General features: G+C 37.7%; 1 protein-coding gene across 1 annotated transcript in view; it reads right to left on the bottom strand.

Annotated features, from left to right (window-relative positions):
* The window catches only part of ADAMTS18 (ADAM metallopeptidase with thrombospondin type 1 motif 18), a 77,428-nt gene that overhangs the window by 9,689 nt on the left and 40,604 nt on the right, over positions 1–27,135 (bottom strand). Inside the window, exons 12-19 of the mRNA XM_065662934.1 lie at positions 26,157–26,305; positions 20,616–20,788; positions 18,777–18,907; positions 18,518–18,641; positions 17,056–17,300; positions 7,198–7,339; positions 5,554–5,680; positions 269–473 (exon numbers count right to left, since the gene is read on the bottom strand). Coding sequence (XP_065519006.1) covers positions 269–473; positions 5,554–5,680; positions 7,198–7,339; positions 17,056–17,300; positions 18,518–18,641; positions 18,777–18,907; positions 20,616–20,788; positions 26,157–26,305 — 1,296 coding nt within the window. The remainder of the gene's footprint in view (positions 1–268; positions 474–5,553; positions 5,681–7,197; positions 7,340–17,055; positions 17,301–18,517; positions 18,642–18,776; positions 18,908–20,615; positions 20,789–26,156; positions 26,306–27,135) is intronic.

The raw sequence follows: 27,135 nt of genomic DNA, 5'->3' as shown, positions 1-27,135 counted from the left end.
AACCAGAAAAAATTACCCTTCTGTTTGTACATACCAGAAAGGACACCACGTGTCCACTTCTGGCAAGCCCTCATGTCTGAGCACTTAGGAAGGCTAATTAAAATTTATACATATTTACATGTTATCTTCATGAACAGAGCCGCTTGCAAAGTACTGACCTTCACGAGGTTCATACTGTTCTTCTTTCTGAGCTTTTTTTTTTTTTTTTTTTTTTTTGCAATATTTGCATTATGCCAGTAGACAAAAATGCAAGTTTTCTCCAAATTACCTGAGACCATAGTCCGGGGCTCCATTCAGGTGGGCAGTCCTGGCTATTGCACATCTGCACCTGCGTAGGGGTGCTGATGGGACACAGGGAATGGGCTACTACCTCCTCTCTTTGGACAGCTCTTTTCTGGACACACTGAATGAGACGGGTTTGCTGCCCTCCTCCACAAGATTTGCTGCATGCACTCCATTCACCTGTTGACCAGCTAAGAGGAAAAAATACATATTTGAAACACAGGAGCCCAGTTAGTTAGCTTTATAAAATCAGTTCATACAAGCCCCCTGTCAAATGGGAATTATTCAGGATCCTGCTGTCCTGATGTACTGCGATCTGTTCAAGAAATCAAAAAAACATAATTAGTTATATCATCCATTTTCAAAGCATGAAACATTTTGCTAGGGATGAAATATAAGTCACACAACTAGAAAAACTAGTATTACTTATTTACAGTTCTACATGTACCAGAACCAGCTTGCCTGTGAATCTGACCTGGAATCTGCAATTCCACAGGGATTGTGAGAATTGCTGCCAGGCCTGTGGAGTACCCAGAAGATCTAAGGGTTTGGCTAACAAATCACCATGCCTTTCTAACCATGTCTATGCTTCTAATTGAAAAAAAACCTCTCTAAAACATGAAAAAAAATATCTCTTCTAAATAAATGGTAGGATAATCATTTTTGTCACTTTAGCTGCTGAAGAGATCTCCAAATAGATGAACACACCCAAGGCCAAAGGAAGAATATAAATAAACGAAAACAGCTCTGAAAATTGATAAGATTTGATTATTGGAAAGTTCTGCCCTTTGGTTTACATTTTTTCTTTCTTACATCTCTTCAGAAGATAGAGAAGAGGAGGAAGATTCTCCTCAGATGGTACAAAGGGAAAGCTGGAGTGGGAGGGAAAGAATGGGGGCAGCTTAGCTGAGCCAGTACCTCCTGTGCATTTGTGTGTAGGTTCACTCACACCGCGCGGCGGATGTTGGCATGGTGCCGTCCCGTGCTATTTATGTCAAACCTTACTGGCCTCTATTCACAAAAAAGAATTTGCTTGCTAAAATCAGCAGTCCTGTCATTAGCGTCTTGAGGATTTAAATGTCCTCAGACTAATAAATTTGGCAGACAGACGATGTAGAATCCAAACAAAGCAGAGGAAATATAACCAGCAAAAGCTGTTGGCAAATCCCTCCTTCAGTCACAGGCACGCTTCAGTTACACGTCTTGTCACAGAAGTGACACAAGAGTCTGAGGAGTGATCACCAACTGCTTAGGGTAAGTTCAGTTTTTAAATGTTGGTAGCTGCTCAGTACTTCTGTTAGTAACACACTGAGTGGGTCCTCAGCCTTTGTGGGACACTTTGCAACCAACCAACCACATGTCTTTGTCAATGTAAGGTCATAAGATAACTACTAGATAGGAAAATAGAAGTGAAAGAACAAAGGAAACTATGAAGGAAACACAACTACTTGAGAAGCCTCATTTAAAGACCCAGCACTGAAATTAAACTAAAGATTTTAAAACATCCATTTTACACATTTTTAATAATGTTTGCCACAGAAAAGGCTCTCATCTCACATCCAGCTGTTTGTCCTACCCTACAGTTTCTCACAGCAGCAGTCCCGTAACCACTGAAATAGCTGCTTACAGATAGTTTTTTTTACTTTTCTTACTGTGTGAAAGATGAACAGCATCCCATTTGTCTGTCCACATCTGCCTGAAGACAAATCTAATTCTAATTTGTAAAAAATGTATAAAAAGCCTATTTTGGAAAAATCCCTTTGGGAACAAGAGAAATCCCAAATCTCAGTCAGTAAATTCAGTAACTGCCAAAAGTAGTGGGAAATATAAAAAGCACTCATGCAAGGACAAAGAAATATTAATGTGAAAAGTCAGTAGTTACGTAATTCCAGACCACGTCAGAAGTTTCCTTTTTGTCTGATTTATAAATATTTGGACTATTGCAATGCAAACTTGTGGGAAAAAAAAGTTATAGTTTTAATCCATTTTACAACTTTTAATTAGTTTGCCTTGATGTTTCTGACAACACTGATTGGTAGAACTACCAGAAGTGTTCATTTTAAGAGTTTATTCACCATAACTGTCCAGAAAGTTTCCTTCTTCACAGAGGCAAGGGCAATAAACCTACTTTAATGTCCTCCAGTAAACTCCCATTTTCCACGATTATCTGGGCTGTGATCCAAGAGTATCTTTCATTAGCTCAAATAACTAAATAATTATGACCAGATTTGGCAGCTCTGAAATCCAACAACAACAGCGCACAGTACCGATGCCTTTCTGTGTTCTTTGCTGTCGGGACAGTAGTTTGTTCCTACTCAGACTAATAAGTCTTTGTTCTTATGCAGCAATTATTCCTCACTGACCTTTGTAACTCTGGAGCCTCTTTTATGTCACAAAACTGACACAAAACTGTATCTCATGTTAGTCATCTCCTTCCTTTGCCTGTTGCACCTACCATATTTCTTTTTGTTTTACTTGTTGGCTATTAAGCATTCTTTGCTTCTTCGATGTTATTTATTAATACTACGTTTTTTGATGTTGGCTGTCTCAGTTTTATGGGAATTATTACATGCCACGACTTTCTGGGCAGATTCCTCAGCAGAGATTCTGGCACAGTTTCACTCAGATGAATGGCAATATGTTAATTTAACACATGGTCCTACATGTAGATCCTCCACACATTAACATATCCCAAGGATTCAAAAGTAATTAATTAGTGAGTTTCCCTAAAGGTGGCTTGGGGGTTTATGGTTTTTCTTTTTGTACTCTTTTTAGGGTTCAAGTCATTAATTGTGTTTTAAAAGTAGTAAATCTAAGAATATCAGAGCAGTTTTTGCATGAAAACATTGCACTGCACATCAGAATGGGTAGTCAGCATTTTCAGTGATAGGGGTATCAGTGGATGGTCAAAGTACATAGGGATCTCTGGTTAACAGAAATGTCAATTTCGTGTGTGGTCAGTAGAAATGAATAGGACTCTGGTGAAGCTTTATAGCATAACAAGGCCACATCAAAGCAAAGTGTCCTGGGTTGAGCAGCAGCAGTCATTTTTCTCCTTCTTAGGAGCTAGTACAGTGCTGTGTTTTGATCTTTTGGCCTTGGAACAGTGCTGATAACGCCGATGTTTTCAGTTGCTGCTCGAATGTTTGGTCTGGCCAAGGACTTTGTGAGCCTCATGCTCTGCCAGGGAGGAGGGGAAGCTGGGAGGAAGCAAAGACAGGACACCTGACCCAAACTAGCCAAAGAGGTATTCCATACTACAGCACGTCATGCCCAGGATGTAACTTGGAGTGACCCGGAACGGTTGGGTCGGCAGGGTTGGACGAGGTATCGGTCAGTGCTCGGCTGGGGGGAGTGGGGCGAGTTATCGGTCGGCTGGTGTTGAGGTGTTGTATTTTTTCCTCTTGTTATTTCCTTTAGCACTGTTATTATTGGTGGTAGCAGCAGTGATTTGTGTTATACCTTAGTTACTGGGCTGTTCTTATCTCAACCCGTGGGAGTTGCATTCTTTTTGATTCTCCTCTCCGTCCCTCCAGAAGCAGGGGGAGGGCAAGAAGGGGGGGAGTGAGTAAAAGAGGTTTGTGGTTGGGTTTAAACCACAACACAAAGGTAAGCATAAACAACTTAAAAAGACTCCTGGGGACATCATAGACAAGACATTTATGTGTACATGATACTGAGTTCATTGGATAAAAGTAGTCCTGGCAGAAGATAAGTCACATATGAAGGATTGTGTTTAGCTACAGAGATTATTTAAAATTGGTATTGAGAAAATTGTGTGGCTAAACGCAATCTAAAGAAACTGCTGAAGCAGGACCATGGGGCTCTCATGTCACATGTTGCCATTACTTAAATCTTATCGCTCTCGTTTTGTGGTCATAGTGTATAATTTGCCATTTGGATTTTGTGTACTCTGCTGTAATCTTTAAATTTGGCAGGAAATTCCAAACTATTACTGGACTGTTTTTTAGCATGTTTAACATAGTGCAAACTATGGATTTTTAAGTAAAAACAAAGCCATTGCAGAACATACCCATCTTTTTGCTTTGCCCCATCATCTTCTTCTGGACTGGGGGAGATGAGGAATGCTTCCCATTAAGCTTCATTAGACATGTTATTTTATGAAGTATGGGAGCAGACTTAACCAATTGCTTCTACAGCCCATTGCTTTTATCACCACAGAGTAAACCAGCAGATGACACCAGGTCTAGAGTTTTACTCCATTTCCTCTGCCTTCTGCTGCCTGTGCACTTCAGTGCATCTTCAGCTGTCTTTATTTCTCACTGAAACACTCCTCATTTTTCAATTTATCGCTTTAGAAATTCTCTGTCCTGGAAGTCAGAGTGTCTTGTCGAACATAGTGCAGCTTTTCTGATCTTTAGTATAAAATTAAAACAATGCTAGGGTTGCAAAGTCAGAAATCCAAAAGTGAAAAAAAAAAAAAAAAAACAGCAGGAGAAAGATGGCCAATGTGTCCTTCAATCTGTCCACTTCTATTCCAAGCCACACAATACTGTGCTTAATTATACGAGCACGCTGCATTTTTTTTCCAAAAGACCCCTACTACAGCTACTATAAATCAGCGTAACCCACTTGTTTTTAAAGGAGCTCTATTGATTTAGACCAGCTGGATTCTAAATGCTTATCTGTATGTCAATGTCTTCCTTTGCATCTCGCTTTTCTTATGTCTTTTAGAAAATAAGACTGTTCACAGAGGCAATGTCTTCATATTTATTTTTGTGGGCACCAGGAGCATTGCTGATGATTTATTTGGTTTAGATAGTCCTCTCCTTGGTATCATAATACTCTGTGGGACATTTTGTCCAAAAAGCACTAATTACACTTCACAAGGTTCTTTTAACCTAATCTAATGTGTGGAATCTGAGTCATGGGGCCAAGCTTCCACATGGGGAGTAGCACTTTACTCAGGAAATGGTCTTACTGATTCAAGGTGAGTAAAGGTGGCAGAACAGGCCTCTAAGTAACTTAGATTTACTCGGTGTCACATAGCTAACCCCAGCATGGTGATAGAGCTGCAAGCAATCCTCGGGAGGTCCTGCTTAGCAACATTAGAAATAGTGCCTCTATTATTATCGTTGGGCAGAAGCCTACACAACTAACATTTTTAAACAATTACTGATTTACGTTACAGAATAAAAGTGGGTTCATCTAGCAGGCTATACAGTCCTGTCTGCCTGTCAGAGGACTTCTTTCATGGTGAACTCAGTCATAAGGCACAGCAAAAAAGGTACAAAAATAGAGAGCACTTACTATGCTGGGCAGGGATTAGTGTTGCATAGTTTTGTCTCAGTTAAAGGCTTCATCCTTGGGCCACAAAAGGAGGAATTAACTCGCGTACGATGATCTTCTAAACAAACTGCTTTTGCTGTAATGTGTCCTATGGATGTATTAGAAAAAAATACAGTAAAACAAATGTTAATTCAAAATACAAGAAAAAAAGTAGTAGGGAAGAATTTTAACTGAACAAGTCCAAGCTCATCCTTGGTTCAATTCCACTGACTTGAAATAAATAAAATAGGATTTAATTTGGCAGCATGTTTTTAACATTAATTCCCTTCTCTTTAACACAGGTACTATTGAAGTCAGATGAAACATTTTGGTTATAAACAGCATATTTGTAGAATCTTTCCACAGCAAAAAGCAGTAACTCCTCAAATCCTAATTCCCTGCAGAAACTATCAGTGCTTGCTTAGAGCTCTCTTGATGCACTTGCAGGCTACAACAAAACATTTTGTGTTTATAGAATTCTGCAGGTTCCTGCTCCGAAACTCATCTAGTGTCAACATCAGGACAGATGACAGAGAAGACCACAAATGCCTTAAGAGATGAAGTGATTTTATCAATTTATCTTTAATTAAGATGTATCATTCCCCTTGCTCATGGTTCACAGGGCACAGGAACTCAGATTTGAAAACAGCCATGTTTCCAGCGTCTTTATATCCATGCTGCAACCTTAATTTGTTTTAAAGGGAAGCAAGAAAAATACAGTTGTCATATTTTATGTCTACAGTGCTCCTGGAGGGTCTTTCTTCCATAAACAGTTTATTCAGATGCTGTGAAGCCTGACAACATAATAGCAAGACATCCCTGAATTTCACCTGGACTTTTTTCCTATACAGGAGCATAACACGTCATTTCCTTGGTTACCCAGTCCTATTCTCTGGTATTAAAGCCAACTGCATTGTATAATCTTATTTATATGACTCAGTTCCAATTTAAGGGCTACTAAAATGTTAATTCTCCATACTTTTTGCAGGACTCCCCACATGACAGTTTTCTGCTTTCATTACATCCCAGAATTACCTTCACTGACAGAACATCCAGGATTTAGAACAAACAGATGGTCTGCACAATGCAAGTACCTATAGGAATATGGTAATAAGAAATCCTTAGCTTATACAGGATTTCAGACTCTGAGCTGTCAGAACTCGAGTATTTGTAGTTTAACAGTGACAAAATTAAGGCGCAACTGTTTGTAACAGTCTTGATAATATTTTAGTCTTCAATTTTTCTCTACAGGTAAGATAAATTTTACTCATTATTTGCTATCTTTCTTTGTTCCCAAATTACAACACCATCAAAGCACATATTTACTTTCCACATTACTTCGACTCAAGATATCATATGGCTATGGACTTGTCTAAAGAAAAAAGACTGAATCGCTGTAAGTCACATGAACTGAGACCGGTGTGATATTCTTTTTACTATAAAGGATGTATGGAGGTATTTAATCTATACTGTAAGTTATTAGACAAAAAAATAGGGACCATGTGCTCAGTGTAACCCCCGTATGTATTGATACACCTTTGCTAAATTAAAGGTAGCAGAAATGTTTGAAATGCCTTTAAAAAAAAAATGAAGACAATGATGACTGGCAATTGGGAAGTTACCTACCACCACCGCAGGTAGCTGAGCACTCTGAATGCACCGTCACCCACGAGTAGCTGCGTTTTTTGACAGATGTCTTGTTTTCATTGTTGGTTTTGGAAAACGTGTATTCCCAAGCAATCCCAGGATTTTTGCCTTGTAGCAGGATCTGTAGAGGAGTATTTGGAGTTTGTTTAAAAAAAAAAGAAGGAGGAGGTGAAACAAAAGGAGGATTTTGTCATTCTGAAGGAAGACGAAATGAACATGATACAGATAATATATCTGTACACACCATGTTTGTTAAAGAATGTTCAGGAGACTAAATTTTTCCATAAACTAAAACCCACCTAGTAATTCCTAAACAGCAAAGTGTTTGCTTGGACTAACACCTGCAGGGCATAATGCTCCCTTAATTCAGACGGCATTTGACTGGCTTAGGGAGGCAGAAATGCCTTTAGTAGATGCCAACTATTTGAAAACTTTGGCAATGTAGTATTTGTCATTGCTCCTGCCCCAGCTCTCAGTGCTCTGCTCCTGCAACAAGCCCGTAACTGGGTCCCTGCGCTCACTGGGGCTCACAGGCAGGTGCTGGGTTTGCTGTAGCAGTGCAGCACACGGATGAAGGATGGGGGTGGGAGAAATTTCCTGCCTTCTACGAATGTCAAAGCCTTTGCTTGGTAAGCAAGCAGGACTCAAATGTTTGACGGAAAGAACCTTGAGCAAATCAGAAGCATAGCTGTGTGGAGACTGGGAATAGAGGTGCTTAGAGATGGCTGCCTCAGTTCTTGAGGCTGAGGGTAAGAAACTGTTTTCTATGCGGACTGACAATAAATTTTATTTGGAAGACCCTTAGCTGGTATTTTTCTCCTAATGATTGAAGCTGATAAAGCTTTAGTCCAGACCTGTCCCTTGGTGTCTACATGGAAAAAGGATTGGAGAAAAAATTTATTCGTGATTATAGCATAATGTGTTAGAAAATTTATAGACTTGGTGATTACTGACCATAATACCAGGCTTTGTCATTTAACCTGGGGAGCCTACCTCTTGGGGGTGTACTGTTTTACTGTTAAACTATATTTCAGTTTTCATGTAGGCAACTTTCTGAAATACACTGTATTCATTTCAAATCTGAATTATAATCAATGCAAGATGCACAAACATCTGACACAGAGCTATATTTGGGATACATTTCTATTTAAGAACATTTATTTTTAAAACTTTCTGGCAGCAAAAGTGCATTTATATTCATACTTGGTAGAAAAAGCACAAGAGTTTGCAGTTACAGGGCTCAATTATGTTTTAATTCTTCACCAATATGGGTCTGGTCATCATAATACAAAGAGCAGGTGCAGTTAACTTCAGGTCCTAATTATGCTTTTCGATTATCATCAGCATTTCAAGTACGATTTCAATCTATGTTGACAATTACCATTCAAAGTACAAATAAATATCAGTCAAGTTCATATGATGTCTTACCCAAGTGCTTAAGCATAGCATGGATACTGATCTCCATACCTACTGGTTTCATAAAATAACAACAAACTTGTATTTGTGTTGTTTAAGACTAAGAAATAGCAACACATTTTATAATTAATAATAATAATATTTTGAAATGTAGCCAAAGATTTTAAATTATTCTGGAAATGTACAGAAATTACCCATGACATTGAAATTTGAGACCAAAATGATATGACTCCCACTTCAATAATGTTGAACACATGAAGGATCTGAACTGTATATTGTTTACTTTTCTAGAAGAAAGAAAAAAGGATGCTGTATTTTCCTTTCCTAGTAGCCAAAGATTTTATTTCAGGGAGTGAACCTCAATAATGATCCAAACTAAGAATACAACAATTAGAACTGTAAAAGTCAAAACTCTCCCAAAAGAACTGGAGAGCACATGCCTTGTCATTGGAAGATTCAGATTAGAAAACTCTCCAAACACAGGTAAATTAGAGTATTTCACGTGAAAGTTTTCAGCTCACCCATCGAAGCTTAATTCATGAGCACCTTTCTTTTTATCCTTGGCTGCTGATGTAATGTTTCACAAGATTTAACTGTCCTTTCAGATGAAGGAAAATATCTCTTCTATCTAAATTTTTTACTTTTATAAAGCTGTCCGATTGCTGATAGCAGAAAGTCCAACTCTCTTAAAACAGCTGTTCCACAGTAACTTTGAATCTTGAACCTCAAGCCCATGGCCATCAGATTTGTAGAAGGAACAGGCTGCAATGGCTTGTGTTCACCCAACTCTCCTTCTCTGAGGGACAAATTGTGACAAATATCTAACATGGAAACTTTCAGAACATGTGCTTCAGGAAAAAAACAGCTGTGTTAACCCTGGTAAGAACTGAGCCCTGGAAAACTATTCTTCAATTAAACCAATTTCTTTCCTGGTTCTTACAGACCAGACCTCAAAATGCTTTAATTTGCTTTCACCCATTAGAAGGTCTTGCAAATCCCAGGTATTAGCTCAGATCTCAGCATCTCAGGCAGCCAGAAACACTTTCTCCCCTTTCAGTAAATGCTCTGCGTTCATTCAAGCACAGAGGCTGAAATTCTCTCTGGCTTTTTAGTAACTCATGTGTCAAAAGAGGAGGAGGTTTTGTCCATACCCTTGTGTAAGGGTGAGCACTTGTCTCTTCTGATTCTGACAAATGTCATAAACCTGTGCTATGTCAGTGGCCAAAAAGCCAGTAAAGCCTCTAAATAAGAATACTTTGAAGTACTAGACTGAGCACTTGTTTCTGAGAGTGCTCTTTGGTTGTAGTAGAGGCAAGAAACAGAATGAATTCCTCCTGAACAACAGATGTCAGAATATGAAAGAGGGAGGATAAGAAGATAAAAGTGGTGACCAGTTTTACTCCTGATAGAGCAATATTCTCCTGGTGCTTCAAAAGAATGAAAGGAATTAAGAGGAAGTGATCTTGAATGAGTTAGAACAAGATGTGCTCATATCACCTCAGAGAACAATCATCACTGATGTAAGAAACTCACAACATCCAGCTGAGCGAGTGCCTGGAGGCAGGTCCTGCACACCAGGCAAGCTGGGCCATACTCATTTCAAGACCCTGGGCTACATGCCTTCTCATGCCGTGGAAAGCAGACACAGTTATAGTGGGCAGATGGGGTGAATTCTGTTTCCTGGCTGGCAGCCCACATGTGAACCCCTTTCCGCCCAGCAGACTCCATGAGGAATGTTTACAAAGCAAGAGCTGCATCACAGTGGGGTCTCTTTCCCCCTGAGTCATCCCAGCTATGTAGCAAAAGGCCAAAATTAAACTCTGGAAAAGTATCAGAGGCAAAATATTGTAGGAGGCAAAACCCAACTCCATGGCATTCAGCCGGAAAATAGCATGCAAAGTAGAATGTCCATCCAAGTTTTCACCAGGAATGCAATCCTATTGCAAAGTTGCAATTTTGCCAAAGTAATGAGCATGTAAAAAGTTTTCTATCATATTTTCAAACATTCATTATAAAGCCCTTCCTTAACAACCCAATAACTGAAGTCTGCATATACAGCCAAGTTATCAGACCTACAAATTTGGAAAGACCTCCAATGCTAGTCTACTTAACTGGATGCATTCCAGCATCTTTCCAGCCAACTGGCATTTGCTCCCAAATTTACAGCTGGCAAACAGCATCCTTAAACATTTCCAGTTCCTCAATAGAACTGTTTAATGTCTACCTTTAACACACCAACCACCTGACTTCAGACACAACACTCAGCAGCTCTGCCGCAGGGCGCAGAGTTATAAAATTTACAGCTTCTTGAGCTCAAAAACCACAGACTCTGCTGCTGGAATCTGCCAGATCTATCCTGAAGAAAAAGAGCTGTGGCTTTCGCTTAGGGCACAAGATGTTAAAACAATGGATAAATTGAACTCTCCTGAGCAAAGAACCTTTTCCTTCTGCTGCTAATTTTGATTTCAGAGCTAAATCAACAGATTTCCTAAAGTAGCTGTGCATCTGCTTCTTTCTTTGAGGTTACTTTTCTTTCCCATGTCTAACCTAAGTTTCCAATAAATACTCCATTTTGCAGCTCATACTCTTCAAGAGTCTATCAGCATTGTTTTATTATCATTGACTCTGCTTTCAGGTGCTTTTTAATATAAGATGGGTGTGTAAAGTTACTTGTGACACACTGGATTAAAAGAGATTAGCTTACACAATATAGAGCCCAAACTTTGAATCCCAGCATCCACACATGCTAGCTTTGGTCTGAGACTTCAAATTGCACCTACATTTCTCAGGTCGCTCCATGCCATGTAAGCCTTTTGGTAAGTACTTTGGGTGAGTGTGACAGAGTTAAGCTGTCAGCAGGGAGACCTCGGTTGCAGAGAGGTGTCTGTGTGGAAGGCTGGTGCCTGCCTGAGCTCTGCTTGAGAGACCTACAGTTGTCATCCACTGTGACTTTACATGCTCCTTAAATATCATAATATTCAACATCCTAAACCAGATCGTGATTTCTCTGTCTAATCAAGATTAATTCTACTTTTATGGATTCACTCAGGTTTCAGTAGGATAAATTAAGCATGTAGTATATGATGCTGGTAGAAAACTGTTGAAAAAATTTTAAACCAGGACCCTCGTCTTAGTGGATTTTTATTGGATGGGATGCCGGACAGTGGCTAACATCAGGAATGTCAGAGAAAAGGGAGAGAAAACCTGCTTGGAAAGCACCTGTAAAGGAGGAATTACCCATTGCTTACTTAAGCCAAACCTTAAAACAAAAGGGGCTTTATTTCTTCATTATTTCTAAAGACATTTTAAACTCAATCTTAGCTAAAAGCTTTTGACAAATTATTGTCTTTCAAGAAAGTCCACTAAGGTGATTAAAAGGAAAAGGAAAAAAGTAAAAAAATAGAGGATCCTTGAAAGGTCCTGTATGATCTCATTTCTACTTCAGCTGTTTCAGATTTATCTTCTGTTGTTATTGTGTCTCTGTTTTTTCTACTGTTAGCACGTTAAATGTACAACCTGCAGGGATACTGTCCAGCTAATCTCTCCTCACTAAAGGAGAACCCTTTTATCCGCTGTATTGAACCAACATCTGTATCTTATAAGCACATCTTAGCTCTCTTCCGCTTACTTTCTCTTTAGGGGAAATCAGTACAAATTTATCATCTAGTAGCTAATAATAAATGCAGTGCTTTATAACTGCAACTTGGCTTTCTCCCAGTGGCAGCTACATCATCAGTAAAGTCATTCCACCTGGCCTCCTTTCTCTTCTTTCCCCTATTGATAAAGAGGAAGTGATTTACTGCTTTTAATTAGACATATTCCTGCCTTGGAGCTCCATTCACCTTCTCTTCCCATGAATGTCTGCTTCATTGCAAGCATTCTCTTCATCTGCTACTTACTGCTGTCCAAATGTTTTTCACAGAGATTTCACAATTTCTAGATTTCACCATGTTTGAGGTAAAATTCAGTGAAGATTTGAATTCTATCTCACCCTGAAAAATTTAGTGTTTTCTCAAATCATATTTGACTTCCCAAATCAGTCAGTTCTTCATCCACTTACTGATGGAATAGAAAATTAATTTTATTATTTATTAATTATTTATTATTTATTAAACTCTCGGTGTTTTTACATTAGTTTATCAATCCCTGGTCACACAATATTTGTCATACCCCCATAACAGTTCAGTTTCTCTTGCCCTTTCAGAATCTTTCTCATAATTCAAGTAAGCTGTGGAAGGTGACTGAATATCTCAGCAAGTGGATGTCATGAGTGGACTCGATACGAATTCTGTATTAATTATAATTGCTAAAGCCCTGTGAGGGCAGCATCCCTCATGCCCTGCTAGCCTCTCCTCAAAGTACTTTCAGCAGTTAGAGGTGCCCACTGGCAGTCCTTATTTGAAAAGCTAGATAAATTAATTATGAATTTACTGTTCTCATTAAGTTAAATATTTTTCAAAATTATTTTCAGAATATTACTCAGAAACAGAATATTTCCATTAACGGAAAAACACTGGTAAGGTCTTTAAATTGGAAGTGCTGACCTTAGGTTACCTAGCACCAAACAACAGATAAATGAGCTGAATATATTCAACTACATAAAAAAAAATATTCCAGTGTGTTTCCACTTAAGATGAGACAATTATGCTACTGAAACCATATTTTAAAAACCTGGTATTAATTTCTGATCCTAAATTATCATTTAGCTATCATATTTCTACCCCTTTGACCACTGTCTGTTATTTCATCTAACCTGAATGTGACCATTTGGGGAACTGCCTTCTAAATCCATGATTATTTTTCATTTCAGCTTTTATTGGTTTCTACAAACCCACAATCACCAGAGTATCAATACTACTTCAGAAGGATGCAGATACACAAATTCTGAAGGGCATTGGTTTACTGGCTTTTGCTTTCCCTCCATCTGTGAAATTAACTCTTGAATGATCCAGAATGGGCTTAGAAGAATTCTAAAATCTCATCATACATTTAGCCTTCCAGTAGCTGTGCTCAGGAAATACTAGTCCCACATATTTAATCCTACATTCAACTCACAGTGCTCTCCTCAGAAAATATTTGGCCACTGTAATTTACATTTCTTCTCCCACAACTAGTTAAATTACATATTCACTGCCCTTTGTCTTCTTTGGTATGACTTGGTCCCATAATTACATACATAGAATATATGTAAATATATATATGTATATTCTTATTTATTTATTTTATTTTTTTTTTAGAAATTCCTGGATAATATGAAAAGCTCTTTATCAGTCTTGTCTGACTAAATGGTACATGCTTAGCTGAACTATTGAAAACCCTGATGGAAAAACAATTGTGTGGGAACATTCTGTACAGTAAGACAGAAATACAAAGAATTTTGTAGAACTGCAAGGCTGAACTTGTGCTATGCAAGACAGTGGGGAATTTTAAGACTTTTTTTTCTGACTTGGGCTTCCTCCTTCTCTCTTAATACATGCTTCAGATGTCTCTTTCAAGAAAATACTTTGGAGAATGACTGCATTTCAAAGGAAGTGATTGCCTTGAGCACAGATTTCCCAGACCTGTCTGGACCCGTACCTGGAGAGCACCGGTCCCATCCTCTCCTGTGAGTGTTGCTCAGAGGACGTGCAGAGCCTGAACATTCTGGATATGTGCAGGCTGATTTACATTCAGAAGCACAGTGGAAAACCTGGACCATTTGAGTCACCACACAAATGTCTAGCGAAACTATGACTACAAAACTGAACACGCACGAGTTGTGTTAATCTGTCTTTCAAATCACAGTGGAATGGCAATAAATGCACCTACAAAATCTTGTGTTTTCTGCCCACCTGAATAATAAAAGTTCCTGTATTTCTGCATGTAATTTATTCAGTTGCTCAATACCTGCAGTGTGCATTTTTACAAGGACTCACACAGAATTCTTGGAAAAAAAAAATCAAAATCCCCAAAAACCCACCAAACCCTAATCTAGAAAATAAGTATTAAATTTCTTTTGGAAACAACTTAATTAAAAATGATGAAAAAATATCTGAAGATTACAGGAAGAAGCCGAACCCTGGAAAGCTTTACTTTACTGAAAACCAACTGAATTAGATAAAAAAATGCTGGCAGGACTTCTTTTTTTTGTATGCTGCTCTGAAAACTATACAAGAGGAAAATATAAACAAAGCTACAATGTAGTAGGCTTAAACACTCCCTTTTTCAGCTTTCTATCAATTTCTGGTATTTACAGTCAAAGTAGGATTTGTTTCATTATTACTGCTGCAAACAGATCGTCAGCAATATGTGTATTTTCTCATAAAAGCATATTTCTTCAGTTTTCATTGGCATTTTTGCTGCTTACAGTTACTGGTAAATCATAAATAATGCAGATCTCCGGACTCAGAAAATGTTGCATTTTTTCCAGAACTCAGCTTGTTGAATCTTGCTTAAATTATTGAAAGCAAGAAAAATTCTTAACCACAGCTCATAGATACATGTAATTGGGAATACGTGACCGTAACATTTGCAGTCATTAGAATCCCTAGTTGCCAATGCCAGTGGTGTAGGTATTTCAATAAAAATACAAGGGAAGTTTAAATAAGCTCTCAAAGGAGCAATAGCCTCCAGTTAAATGTTAAATCTTAATAAAACTGTTTAACATAATTTGATAGGATGAAAATAGAAGTGTTATTTGGCATTAAAATTTCTTTCTTTAATCTTTATTCTACAAAGTATGTGCATGATATGCAGCCAAGTAAGTCATCTTGCAGGAAATTTATTATTCATACTTTAGCTCTGTAATAATATAGTTTAATCTACTCTGTATTATGACAAATAAGATTCCTGAGAGTTCAGTTTAACATTTCACAGTATTTATAAGTGTGCCTGTTTCTTTGGTGTAAGGCTGTTTTAGATATGTTTTGCAGATGGGGAAGTGTGTCTGTAACTTGTACACCAAACTCTTCCTTGGACTAAAGCATCCCTATGCACATATATACCCAAACTGAAAATTCTTTTTACTCAGAAAAAAAGTTTTATAAAGCACTGCAACTTGTGGTAGTAATTTGTGAAAATACACACCCTTAGTCCACGTCAGACTGTCTGTTCTAAAACATGTGTTCATCCTAAAGTACTTCAACAAGTGTGCATGGTCCATGAACTTCAGTGGCTCTTAAAGATACATTTAAGTGCATGACTCAATCTGTATGGGTAGCAGTAAGGCTCTTCAGTATTCCAGGTAACACTTGCCCAAATACTTGTGAAAGTTTAAATACTCCTTGATTAATATATTTCATGTCACAGGCTACACTTAACTGTCTTGTCTTAGTTTAAAGGAACAAAGCTGCCTAAGGGAGATGGGGTGGGGACCTCTCAGCTTACCACTCCTGCTGCCTCCTGCAGAGGGATAGTGTTCTGTGGTGGGGTGAGCAACTGCAGGCTGCTGCCTCAGAGAAGGGCACAAATGCACACCACAGAAAGCTCTGCCTTTGATAGTGGGTGACCAGGGTGGTGCTGGAAGGTGTGAGAAAGAAGGAACTGAATCCCTCCTAGGAAGGGCTCCTTCCTTCCCACAAGGAAGGATTCATCAATGCAGACACAACGGATCAGTTACAAAGACAAAGATCTGCTAGAGCTTTCTGACAAAACAGGCAAACTAATGCGGCTAAAAGGAAGCAAAGACCTGAGCAACTGAACCAGAAACAGCCCCTCAGATGTTCTGATGCATTTTAAGAGAAAATCTAATGAAGTAACTCAATGCAGAAAGGGATTTTTCTTAGAACAAAAGTATTAGCGGCCACTCTCAAAACTGTAACACTGGAACAAACCACATAAGTACCAAAATAACTTTCTATGAAATATGGTTTCAACACAGAACATCTGTTAGACAGAGTAGGTGATACAAATTTGACTGGGAGATAAACATATATAAAATTCATTAGATGCTATCACCAATAAAACTGAACCAACAGAAATTACATAGGAGCCTATGTGTGGTACTTCGACCAACTGTGTCCCAAGGTAGATGTTAGACTGGCTACATGCATCTGCAGTTTCAGAAGTATTATTAGAAGCTGTTAGCATTAAGCCTTGCCATAATGTCAGATCTGACTTTTACATCACTGAATTTTATTGTATACCATTTATGGGATGTGTTTATAATCTCTATAGCCATGATGCAGCAACAGAGAAATCATGCTATATGGTGTGGTTAATGCACCTCCCTTTTCACTGAATTTGTGACAGTTTGATAAACTTCAGACCTTGCTAAACTAGTGAAAGGCTTTTCCATCTAGCATGACCACACAATTAAGTCTGAATACTGTCATGACTCAACGCTATTCTTTAATCTTGCCGAGAGCTACAGTGCAGAGCTCAAGCTGTCTTTACTAATTCTGTAATAGACATCAAGGGAAGAATAAACAGAAGAAAGCTTACTTCAAAGACCAGCGTCTCATTAGTTGGTCCTGCTGCATATAGACTCTCTGGATGGTTAAAAGAGCGTTGATAATCAAAAACTGTTCCAGCAAAAGAGAACTTTCCTGGCCAGTCAATTGTCCAGTCTCCTGTCAGATAATACTTTTTACCAAGGTTGCGCACTGCAAGGTAGCTGGTGGAGATCTGCATTTCGTGGAGCTGTATACTGCGCGCTCCTGCTGGAACAGTGACCACAGCATAGTAGTCTGAAATAAAAGAAGCAAGCAACATTTTTGCAGTTGTCATACAGGTAGAGATGGCTTATCATTTCTTAGCCAGTTTGAAGGTTTTGCAGTTTAAAAGAGATTGAAGATAGCTGTTCTGATCCATCAAAGTTATCCTGTTTCCACAAAAAATCAGTTCTAATTTTACACGCACACCCTCCACCATGCAGCCTGTAATCAGAGTAACTCTGAGGTATTTCAGTTCCTGCAATTTTTCTTGGTGATTAAAGACAAGAAAAAGCAAGTTCACTTTAGAAAAATGCAGAATGGACTAATGGAGGCTCCACTGTAACTGTTTTACCATGTTTCCCCTGTAGTTGCCTACAGTAGTTGAAAGGTACTACTTCCATCATGGACAAGTGTTTTTGGGTGAGGTGCACTGGGATGAAGAGAGCTTTCACAAAGCCCTGTGTACCACAGGATCTCCCTCGTGTGAGCCACTGAACTCTGAACGTGTAGAAATCTCACTCCTACAACCAGACGAGACCGTGCTGATGATCTCCAGCACACACTGCGCACAGCTAATTTCACAGAGCATTCAGTTTAGGTTATTCTTCTAGCATCATACATTTGTCTTACTATATCCTAAACAATGTCCTGTATTACTATAGTAGTGACATATGACTAACAGTAAATGGATCTTCAAAATACCCCCATGGGTAAAAAAATACTATCTGCATTTTATGCCTGAGAAACTGCAGCACAGTAAGATTATTTCACATGAAGCCTGTGACAGTCCACTGAAGGGAAGTCCATCTCCTAGTGATGGGATCACCCACTGAATCAGCTGGACAGCTTCCAGCTACTTCATTTGAAAATGGACATGGAAATACTGTCATGTTTGGCATTTTGCTGTGTATCACTTTTTATATAGTCCCATTCCAGTCAGAGCTGTTGACAGCTATTCGTTCAATTGCCTGAATTCTAACATCTCTTTTAAGAGGAAATTCACATGTAAAGGGAAAATGTGGCTTAAGAAACATAAGGAATGCTTGTAAATTAACTAACCAAGACTTATGCTCATAGCTTTCTTGTTACCAAGAAACAGGAGAAATTTGAACTTTCCTCTTACTCTCCCTGTGATTTTCAGTTCACATCTGGACTTGTAGCCACTGCCCTAATGAGCAAGGAGTCATATTTATTACATGGGGATACAGCAGAGCAATGAATTGATGATCATGTGGAACAGCTTTCCTTACCATTAGCTTTGTGCTGGATCAAGTATTGGCCTTTAAAGAACTTGCATGTTGAATTATCTCCTTTACAAACTCCACAAGCATCCAATACAGCTTTGGAACCAAGTTCATGATCACACCCTACTTGCTGCAACCAAAAGGCACAAGTGAAGGACTCAGACACAAGGGAATTTAAAGAAACAGCTGCATATTCCATAAAGGAGTCAACTGCCCTCTTAAAAAAAAAGACATTAGGATTGTAAGAAACTTAATTTTATCTTACTTCACATATTCCATCAATGCAAACATCATATTTATTTGGAGAACATGGTGTTCCATCCTTCACTTTGCTTGACATTGCAAAGAAAAAGTCAAAGTCTTCAGCTGTGCAGTACAATTTACATCTATCTTCCTCTAAGGGTAAAAACCAAAAACAAAGAACAATACAAGAACGTATTAGCAGACCTGCAGCACAGTTTAAACAAAAGTCAAAAACACCCTGCTACTGTCTCTTCCTTCATCCTACCTAGATGGCAAGATACAAGGATTAATTTTGTGTGGCAGCATATTAGGACCCTGAAATAGGCATAAATACAGACAAATGCAGTAGCTTATATTATGCTGGTTTAGAAGAAGAGTGGGTTTGTCTGTCAATCAAATTTCTTCTTATAATGGATGGTATGTTATGCTTATAAACAGCATAATGGATTAATTCTACATAGACAAAACTCATCATGCAATTGTAAATATTGTCATAATTGCTGAAATACACAATTTTAATGCAAATAGTACAGGCAACAAATAGCACAACAAAATTCTGAAGAACACAAAATTGGATTCAGAGTAGTGTCCTATTATTAAATAAGCAGCTGGATTGTCAATAATACTTTCTGCAGAGGCAAGGCATCTGTAGCAATTCTGAAAACCAGATCATGCTTTCAGGACTGTAAATGTAGATCTTGGGTTAGATATTGAAAAGCAGCTAAGAGTGTAAGAATAAGCCTCTTCAAGTTCAGAGTCACTTGGGGACATGCTGCTTTGGAAATTATGCCCTTTGTCCCTGATTTTAAGCTCCTACTTCTACTAAATGCAGCCCCTACCTTTAAAACCAACATAGGCTACCTTAATTTCTATTAAAGAAGATGCATTATTCTCCCTGTTATACATCATCCATTATTGCTACACACTGTGAAACTGTATTTCCAATTTCCTCTGTTCACGTTGGCTGTTAGGACGTAGATTTCTATATACCCATGAAAATATCTGCAAAGACTTTTGAAGAAAATATAATCAGGCTATAAATGAAAGTTACATATATGTTTGCATCTATATATACATATATAAAATTATACACTTAATGCTATCAAATCCAAATTCGTGCAGATGTTAACTGAAGCAGCTACAATGTGACACAATTCAGCCACTTTTAATTAAGTAGTAGCAACTGCAGCTCCAAACTGTGATTTCAAACTGCAGAAATATTTGTTGTATCAGGTAAAAATTAATACTGATTGAAAATATTTGCAAAATTAAAATGTAAAAAGTAAAAATAAACTTTGCTTGTACAAAAGACAAGAAATAGCTATTGAGAACTGAACTTTATGAAGATGCCTTAGTAAAAGATGACTTCAAAAAACTTTTTGCCAGTACATTGTTTGTTTTTCCAATTCTTATGGGACTATACCAGCAGAAGAGTCAAAAGGTTGATTTATTGCTACGTTTTGAAATCTGAGAACATTCCAAAGGAAGGAAGATTCTGGAAATGTTATTGTGGGAGCTTGCATTTCCCAGGCTGAAAAATCCATGGAAATTGTTTTGGTTTGGGTTTACACTAAGCGATACATAATATAAAATGAAAGAGAGGGGTAGCAACAGCCAGGGAGTCATGCTGAGGACAAAGATTCGAATTCACAACTGAGATAAATCCTGCATGTTCATACAGGCAGCATGGCACAGGAGGCCGGATTCAACTGTGCTAGAAAGCAAACACATCTCAAATAAGCCAACTGAATTTCTGTTTGCTTACATAAGGGTGATATTTGCCCAAAGAATATGGATGAATTGAAGCTTATAGATTGCTTCCTGAGATTACCTCTGACCATCACAGATGTGACATAATTACCTTCTACTTTAGTATATGGCTTCCATTTGTAATACCATCCCCGGAAAGGTTTGCTGTTGTACTCTGCACACTGCTGGGCACGGAAGTCCAAGCCGTTTGCAGGACACGGCTGGTGATTACAAAGCTGATAAATACGACTGGAACCTTGGCAGAATTTGCCACCATACTGTGGCCTATAAGAAAGAAAAAAACTTCTTTTGCAAACTCCACTTTTTGTGTGATTGGCATGTTATGTGCATGAGAACACAGAGCAAATGAGAGGATATATTGTCTTAGGAGATCAGTATTTCTTATATGGGCCATTAATTTTCGTGGTTCCTAAACCCAAGCAAAGCAGTTGCCATGAATTATCAACTTGAATTACTGCAAACTCAGCAAAGATGCAACCATCTAGAGGTGAATCATTTTTTCAGTAATTTAAATTTATAGGGATATTCTGTATTGGCTGGTTTCAATCTTGTTATGCAGCTATTTATACCCTGCTGTAACCCAAGAATGAACATGTGCAAAGAATTACCTATCACAATAAGAGTTAATAAAGGATAACATAACACTGATCAAACATAAACAGAATGAATAATTACATTTGGTTGTTCATGTTTTGTAAATCATTTTGAAACAATGTGCTTTTAAACAGTCAAAAGAAACAAGGACTGTGCATAGTTGTCCTGCTGTAGGGAAATGTCAGGATTCATGGATAACTTCAAGCATGTCACGTCCATTTCAGCAAACCTTACCTGGGCATCTCCCTTAATTTTGTCCAGAATGAAAACAGCATGTGCTATTCCTTTGTTAGTACCTTATGTTACAAGAATATAAGTTTTTTTAACCATTTGGTCCATGCATACTACTGTAAAACAATGTAAAATACAAGAACTTCCTCTTTTTCAAGTGACTGAGAGGTCTCACAAGCTGCTAAGAAAATTATTCTCTCACTTCTGTATTCCTTATGGATCTACACAGGAATTCACTGGTGTTATTTTTGCAGTTTCACAATGCTCAGATATACATCTGTAAGTACTGAGCCAGGTCTTCAAAACACCACATTCTAAGAACTGTTTGTTAAATTACGCAATTTCTTGCATCAAGTGAAAGAAATGTAACAATGCTGCAAAGCTGCACTTGCACACATTTATCTAGTGAGTTTTAACAGTTAGGGAAAATACAAACTTGGAAGATAAACTGTGATTTTTCAGTGGACAGTTTGCCCATTTTACACACACATTAAGGGAAAAATAAGAATATTATAAAAGATATTGACTAATAATATATTATCAATAATAGTTTATAATAATAGTACAAAGGATGCAGTTCCAATGTATTGTTTGTTTAAATCCCTAAACATTATGTTACAATGATTCCCCATAACATGTACCTCATGCAGCTTCTCTTGGCATGAATCTGTCTGGAGTACCATGGAAACAGCTTAGTGCAACGTGGAAGATAAAATCCAGGGGTTTTTCCTGTTTGGTTTATTATCAGTTTTACTCCCCACATGTCTAAACCTCTTAATAAAGTTGAGGTGTAGGGTTTATGTTTTGAAACAACTTTGAATGCACACAATATCTGCCTTTTGCAGAATTGTGGCCTACAAAACAATCTTCCAAAGGAACAATCTTCCAAAGGAACAATCTTCCAAAGGAAGAGGTGAAACTCACATGCAGTTCTATTTAAAACTGTGTACAATGGAAAAAGTCTTCAAACTAACTCAGATTTTCTGTCCTAGCTGGTGGCTATGGTGGGCCAGGGTATCAGTGAAGGCAGGGAGTATTTATGTTGACTTTGTGCAATCAGTGAGAGCTTTGAGTTAAGGCAGCCAAACCGTTGGGTCCCTAGTCGGTTATCTACAGACTTTCTTTACAGCTTCAGCACATGTATGATTTTTGACTTCTTTTAGTCCCAGAGAACAAATCTCCTTTAGTGTAAGGAAAAGAAGCAACCTCCTTCCAAGTAAATGCCACCAAACAAGCAATATAATGGAATTATTTATGGCTAGATCGTGTTTTCTAGCCAGCCTTGCATTTGAGGATGGTATAAAATTCCACCAAACTAAAAGAGCACTGGAAGAGACATTCCATTTCCCAGCTCTGTTACAGCATTTTAATATTACAGTACACTCCCATTACTGAAACCGTTGGCCAGAAAATTATGGAAACTTCCCCACCTTCATTTTTACCAGCAAGATGTCAGTAAGAATTAAGTAATTCACAGGAAACTAGATGTAGATCTACAAAACCCAATTTCTGAGAAAATACTATTATTTAACTAACAAAATCATGCTTTTATTGGTGATGTTTATACCACCGGTAGATTCTGGCTTGATTGCCTGCCAAAGCTCTGTTAGTATAACTGTGAGTGCAGCGGAACACTTTGCAGAGGGTATTCCAATATTTCTGTAGTGGTACAGTGCTTCTAATAGAGATAGAGCCTAAGCTTTTCATTCATGTACCCCCCAGCGCTGGCATGCATAGGTAACATGCACGAAGAGATGCTGTCAGAGCCGAGGCCTTGCTGAGGGCAATTGAAAAAGGAGAAATTTGGGGAGAAAAGCCAACAAAAGGAGTTCAAGTACAAAGATTTAAGTACTCCACTTTATGTAAGACTCAACATGTAGCTTAAAGTAATTCCTCAGTACCCTTTTAAGAATAGACTCCATGAACAATGAAAGCAAAATGGATTTCACTGGAATGCAACACACAGTGAGAAATCCTGAAACTAACATGATCAAGGAAAGTAATTTTTGCCTTACAAAGGGAATTAGACTCTGAAATTCTGGACTCCTGTTTTTGATGTTTTGTCATCATGTAAGTTCTAGTGAGAACATTTCTGTGCGTATCATGACCATATTATGATAGTTTACAAAGCTAGACTATTTTATTCTGCACGAATTTGAAAGGTCTACAAGATCTTTCACAGTCTTAATTTTTAAATGGTGTCATGACTTTGCATGACTTTGCATCAGTTTATGTCTGCACTGTCTGCAATCACTGTTACCGATATCGTACACAAAAGATTCAGAAGTTATGTTCATACAACTTTGATTTAGTTTTTTGGTTGCATGCATGCCTAAAACTCCATTCTGCTCTTACTGAACAATGTACTTCTGTGAGGTGGGTAGGATGCAGTACCGCAGATATGATTTAAGCATTAATTTAAATCTCTCCAGCACTCTTTAGGTTCTTTCACAGCTAAATTATTAAATTATGTAATCTATTTCTGTCTTGGAGAAGTACCTCAATTGTAAAATGTTATGATGTATGAAAACCAGATCCACGAAACTAACACTGTGACAGTTTACAGAAACTTAATGATTTTAGCAAATCTGCATAGTCCTGTGTTCTACAGATGACCTCCATGAGTGTTTGTTCACATGGATTCTTACATAACTCTGGTGGTAGTTCAGGAGGCATGCCGAGAGCTGTTCGGGTGTGATCATAAGGTCTGTCTTAAAATTGTCAAGAGAATGGGAAGTGAATTGGTTGAATATTATTTGCAAGAGGAGAATTTCACACACAAACACAGACAATGAGATTTTCATGAGCAGCAGCCTGAATGAAAGCTCTTCACCTGTCTTTTAAGCTTCTAATAAGATGTTTCACCTTTGAAATCATTGGAAACCTGCACTGCTTGTTTAAAAGCCTTATTTGAGAGTCCAGTCAGTCCTTCAGAGATCCACACCCTCTGTCCTAATCTCTTACAGAAATACATTTTTTGTCATTCTCAAAATTTTGCTATCCAAAATCATCTATCAAGCTTTTGAACAAAATAAACATTATTGCCTACACAAATATGGAGTAGGAAAAGTGAAATAAATATATTACATATCAAATAATATACATGCATGTACCAAAATATATTTCAGAAGTTCAAGAAGAAAGGAATCATTATTCTTTGTTTATATGTAGTTATAGAGATGAACAATGAACAGTGACTAGGTTATAAATTGTTCCACGTGGCATAACACTGAGAATGGATAGTATCATTTTTCTAGGGATTCCACATTTATACAGAAGTGCTGTGATGGGAAATACAGCTACCTAGATATTTGTGTGCTGTCGTGTGGATGGCTTATTTATAGTCCTGTCATTTCATCAGTCAAACTCTGAGAGAGATTTATAGTCTCTTCTTTTTGATCTAACTGAATTACCGCTATAATAGAATTAAATTTAGCATAAACACGATCTAGTTCTGGCATCACCCCTTATTTGGTTACCAAGTCTTGCACTAAGTCTTACTTTAAGTAAAACAGATAGCTCATTCTGAATGCAAGTTTTAAATACATAATGTTACAGTAGCAGACATTCTTCAGATTAAAAAACTTCTGTCTGAGGACCATTGGAAGACATTATCAGTTATAATAGTGCATCAAACTGAAACATGTCAATTACTGCCACACAGGGGAAGTAAGGGAAGACTTATGAATAAATGCAAAGAACAATGTGCATACACACAAATTCAGAGGAAAAACAGAGACCAAAGTAGAAAAACCAAAAGAGATGTATGACATGCAATTGACACTTATAATTCTCTTGCTAAACAGTTTAATAAAGGAAACTATCAAGTAATTTTATTTATCAAAATACATGGGGAAACAACAGAAAAGTTGAGAAAATGCTCTGCTCAGATCTGCAAAGGTTGGCTTGACTGAGAGTAACAAAGACTATTTTAACTAACTCACATTTTCCTATAACATAGTATGTGAAACGTGGATATTATTACTGTAGCACTGTATAGTAGGTGTGAGGCTTCTTTACAGCCTCATATAAACTGTGTCATATTTTCTCTGGGTTTTATTACTGTAGTGTAAATGCTGTTTTTGTGTGCAATGAAGAATACATGTGTCTATGCCTGTTGAAGTCGTGTATAAAATAAAACAGTGAAATCCTTTGCTTCTTCTAAGTTGAAGTGAATTGAATACTTGGGAAAGATGCTGGTCAGGTAACACTTAACCTCTACTTTGAATTAGTATTGTAAGGTATAATAGTATTTACAGTGATAGGACATTCACTAGGTGAAAATACCAGAAATGTTTCATTAGTTAGGATACAATTAGTTCAGCTACTTTATTCAGGCCTGTAAAACACAGAAGAATGCAAAGAACCTGGCAGACATATGAAGACATCTTTTTACAACCATTCTGATACTGAATTTAAACATTTTTGGTTTATTATCCTCAATAATAGGTCAAAGGTCTTACTAGCTCTTAAAATCTTTTTCTCTTGCTCTTAAATTGCTAGGTGTCAATACGTCTGTGTGGTGTTTTGTTGCTTCTGCAGGTATTTGATAAACTGCAGTATCACAAAATAAATTGAGAAAGTTGGGCTGTAGATGTTCTAGACCCCTAGGAGTCTTCAGCCAGACACTACTTTCTAGTATCAGGAAATATTTCTGTCTTTGAGCTACTAGCTGGTCATATTAGACATGAAAGAAAGGTCTTAGAAACATTTTCACACCTTATTTCCTGACAGAAATGGACTGTTATTTTTTAGTTCTAGTAACATAAATCGCATAAAATAATACCTTTTCATATCTATGTCTTACTTTGGATTATTGCAGTGTCTTTCTTGATATGTGACCCCACCTCCACAAGTGCGAGTACACTCTGACCACTCAGACCAGGCAGACCACTGGCCATTTACAGGCTTGGGTCCATGATCACCATATTTGACACACTGTCCTCTTCGACACCACTGCCAAAAGAATGACAAAAAAAATCCCATCAGAGTTAGCAGTAGCTAGTAGATGCAAAAAGGAAGAAATCCACCTTTAAAATCTCCAGTTCTTAACCCTAATAAACATTAGGTCACCCACTGAACTCAGTGAGACAGTTCACAGCAGGACCAGGACTCTGAAGTAGGACACTGATATACACAATAGTATAGATAAGGAATATCCTAAAATTTGTCTGTGTTCTGAGCTGATGATTTTTTAGGTACGCATTTTCAAAACTCTTGCAGAGTGTTTTTTTTGCTTATTCTTCCCCGCTAAAAATTCCACATTAATTTGTTGTCCTGTGCTGTCAGAACCTCAGAAGTTCCCATCCAATTTGAAAATAGCCTGCTAAAATTTTGCTAACATCTCGCTCTTTCATCATTCAATTACGAAATACTGCACAGAAAGTGAAATAGAACATTTTTAAGTAACATGAAAATTAAATATTCTACTGGAAGAAACATTACAGGAAATGTTTTGGGTAACTATTGATGAGACTGAATTAGAAGTTTCGCCTAAATTAGAAGGTTCAATTAAAACAAATAACCATGCTTTTTTAGCAGTGATAATTGATGATAATATGCATGATGGCCTTTGTACAGCAAATATTATGGCTTAAGGAATGTTTATATGAGTGGAATTTGAAGACTTGATCTAACTTCTCTTATAATTAATGGATTTTTTTACTGATTAAGATTTTCCAGCTGTATCCAGTTCCACAGCTTGATGAGAAACATCGCTCCCTGCCATCAGACGCCTCTGCAGAGGCCAGTCTTGACTATGCATCACAATGCAATGTTTTACAGAG

Source organism: Lathamus discolor, chromosome Z, assembly GCF_037157495.1.
Source record: "Lathamus discolor isolate bLatDis1 chromosome Z, bLatDis1.hap1, whole genome shotgun sequence".
Taxonomy (NCBI): Eukaryota; Metazoa; Chordata; class Aves; order Psittaciformes; family Psittacidae; genus Lathamus; species Lathamus discolor.
The sequence above is the reverse complement of the archived record's forward strand: the minus strand, read 5'-3'. Positions and strand labels throughout refer to the sequence as shown.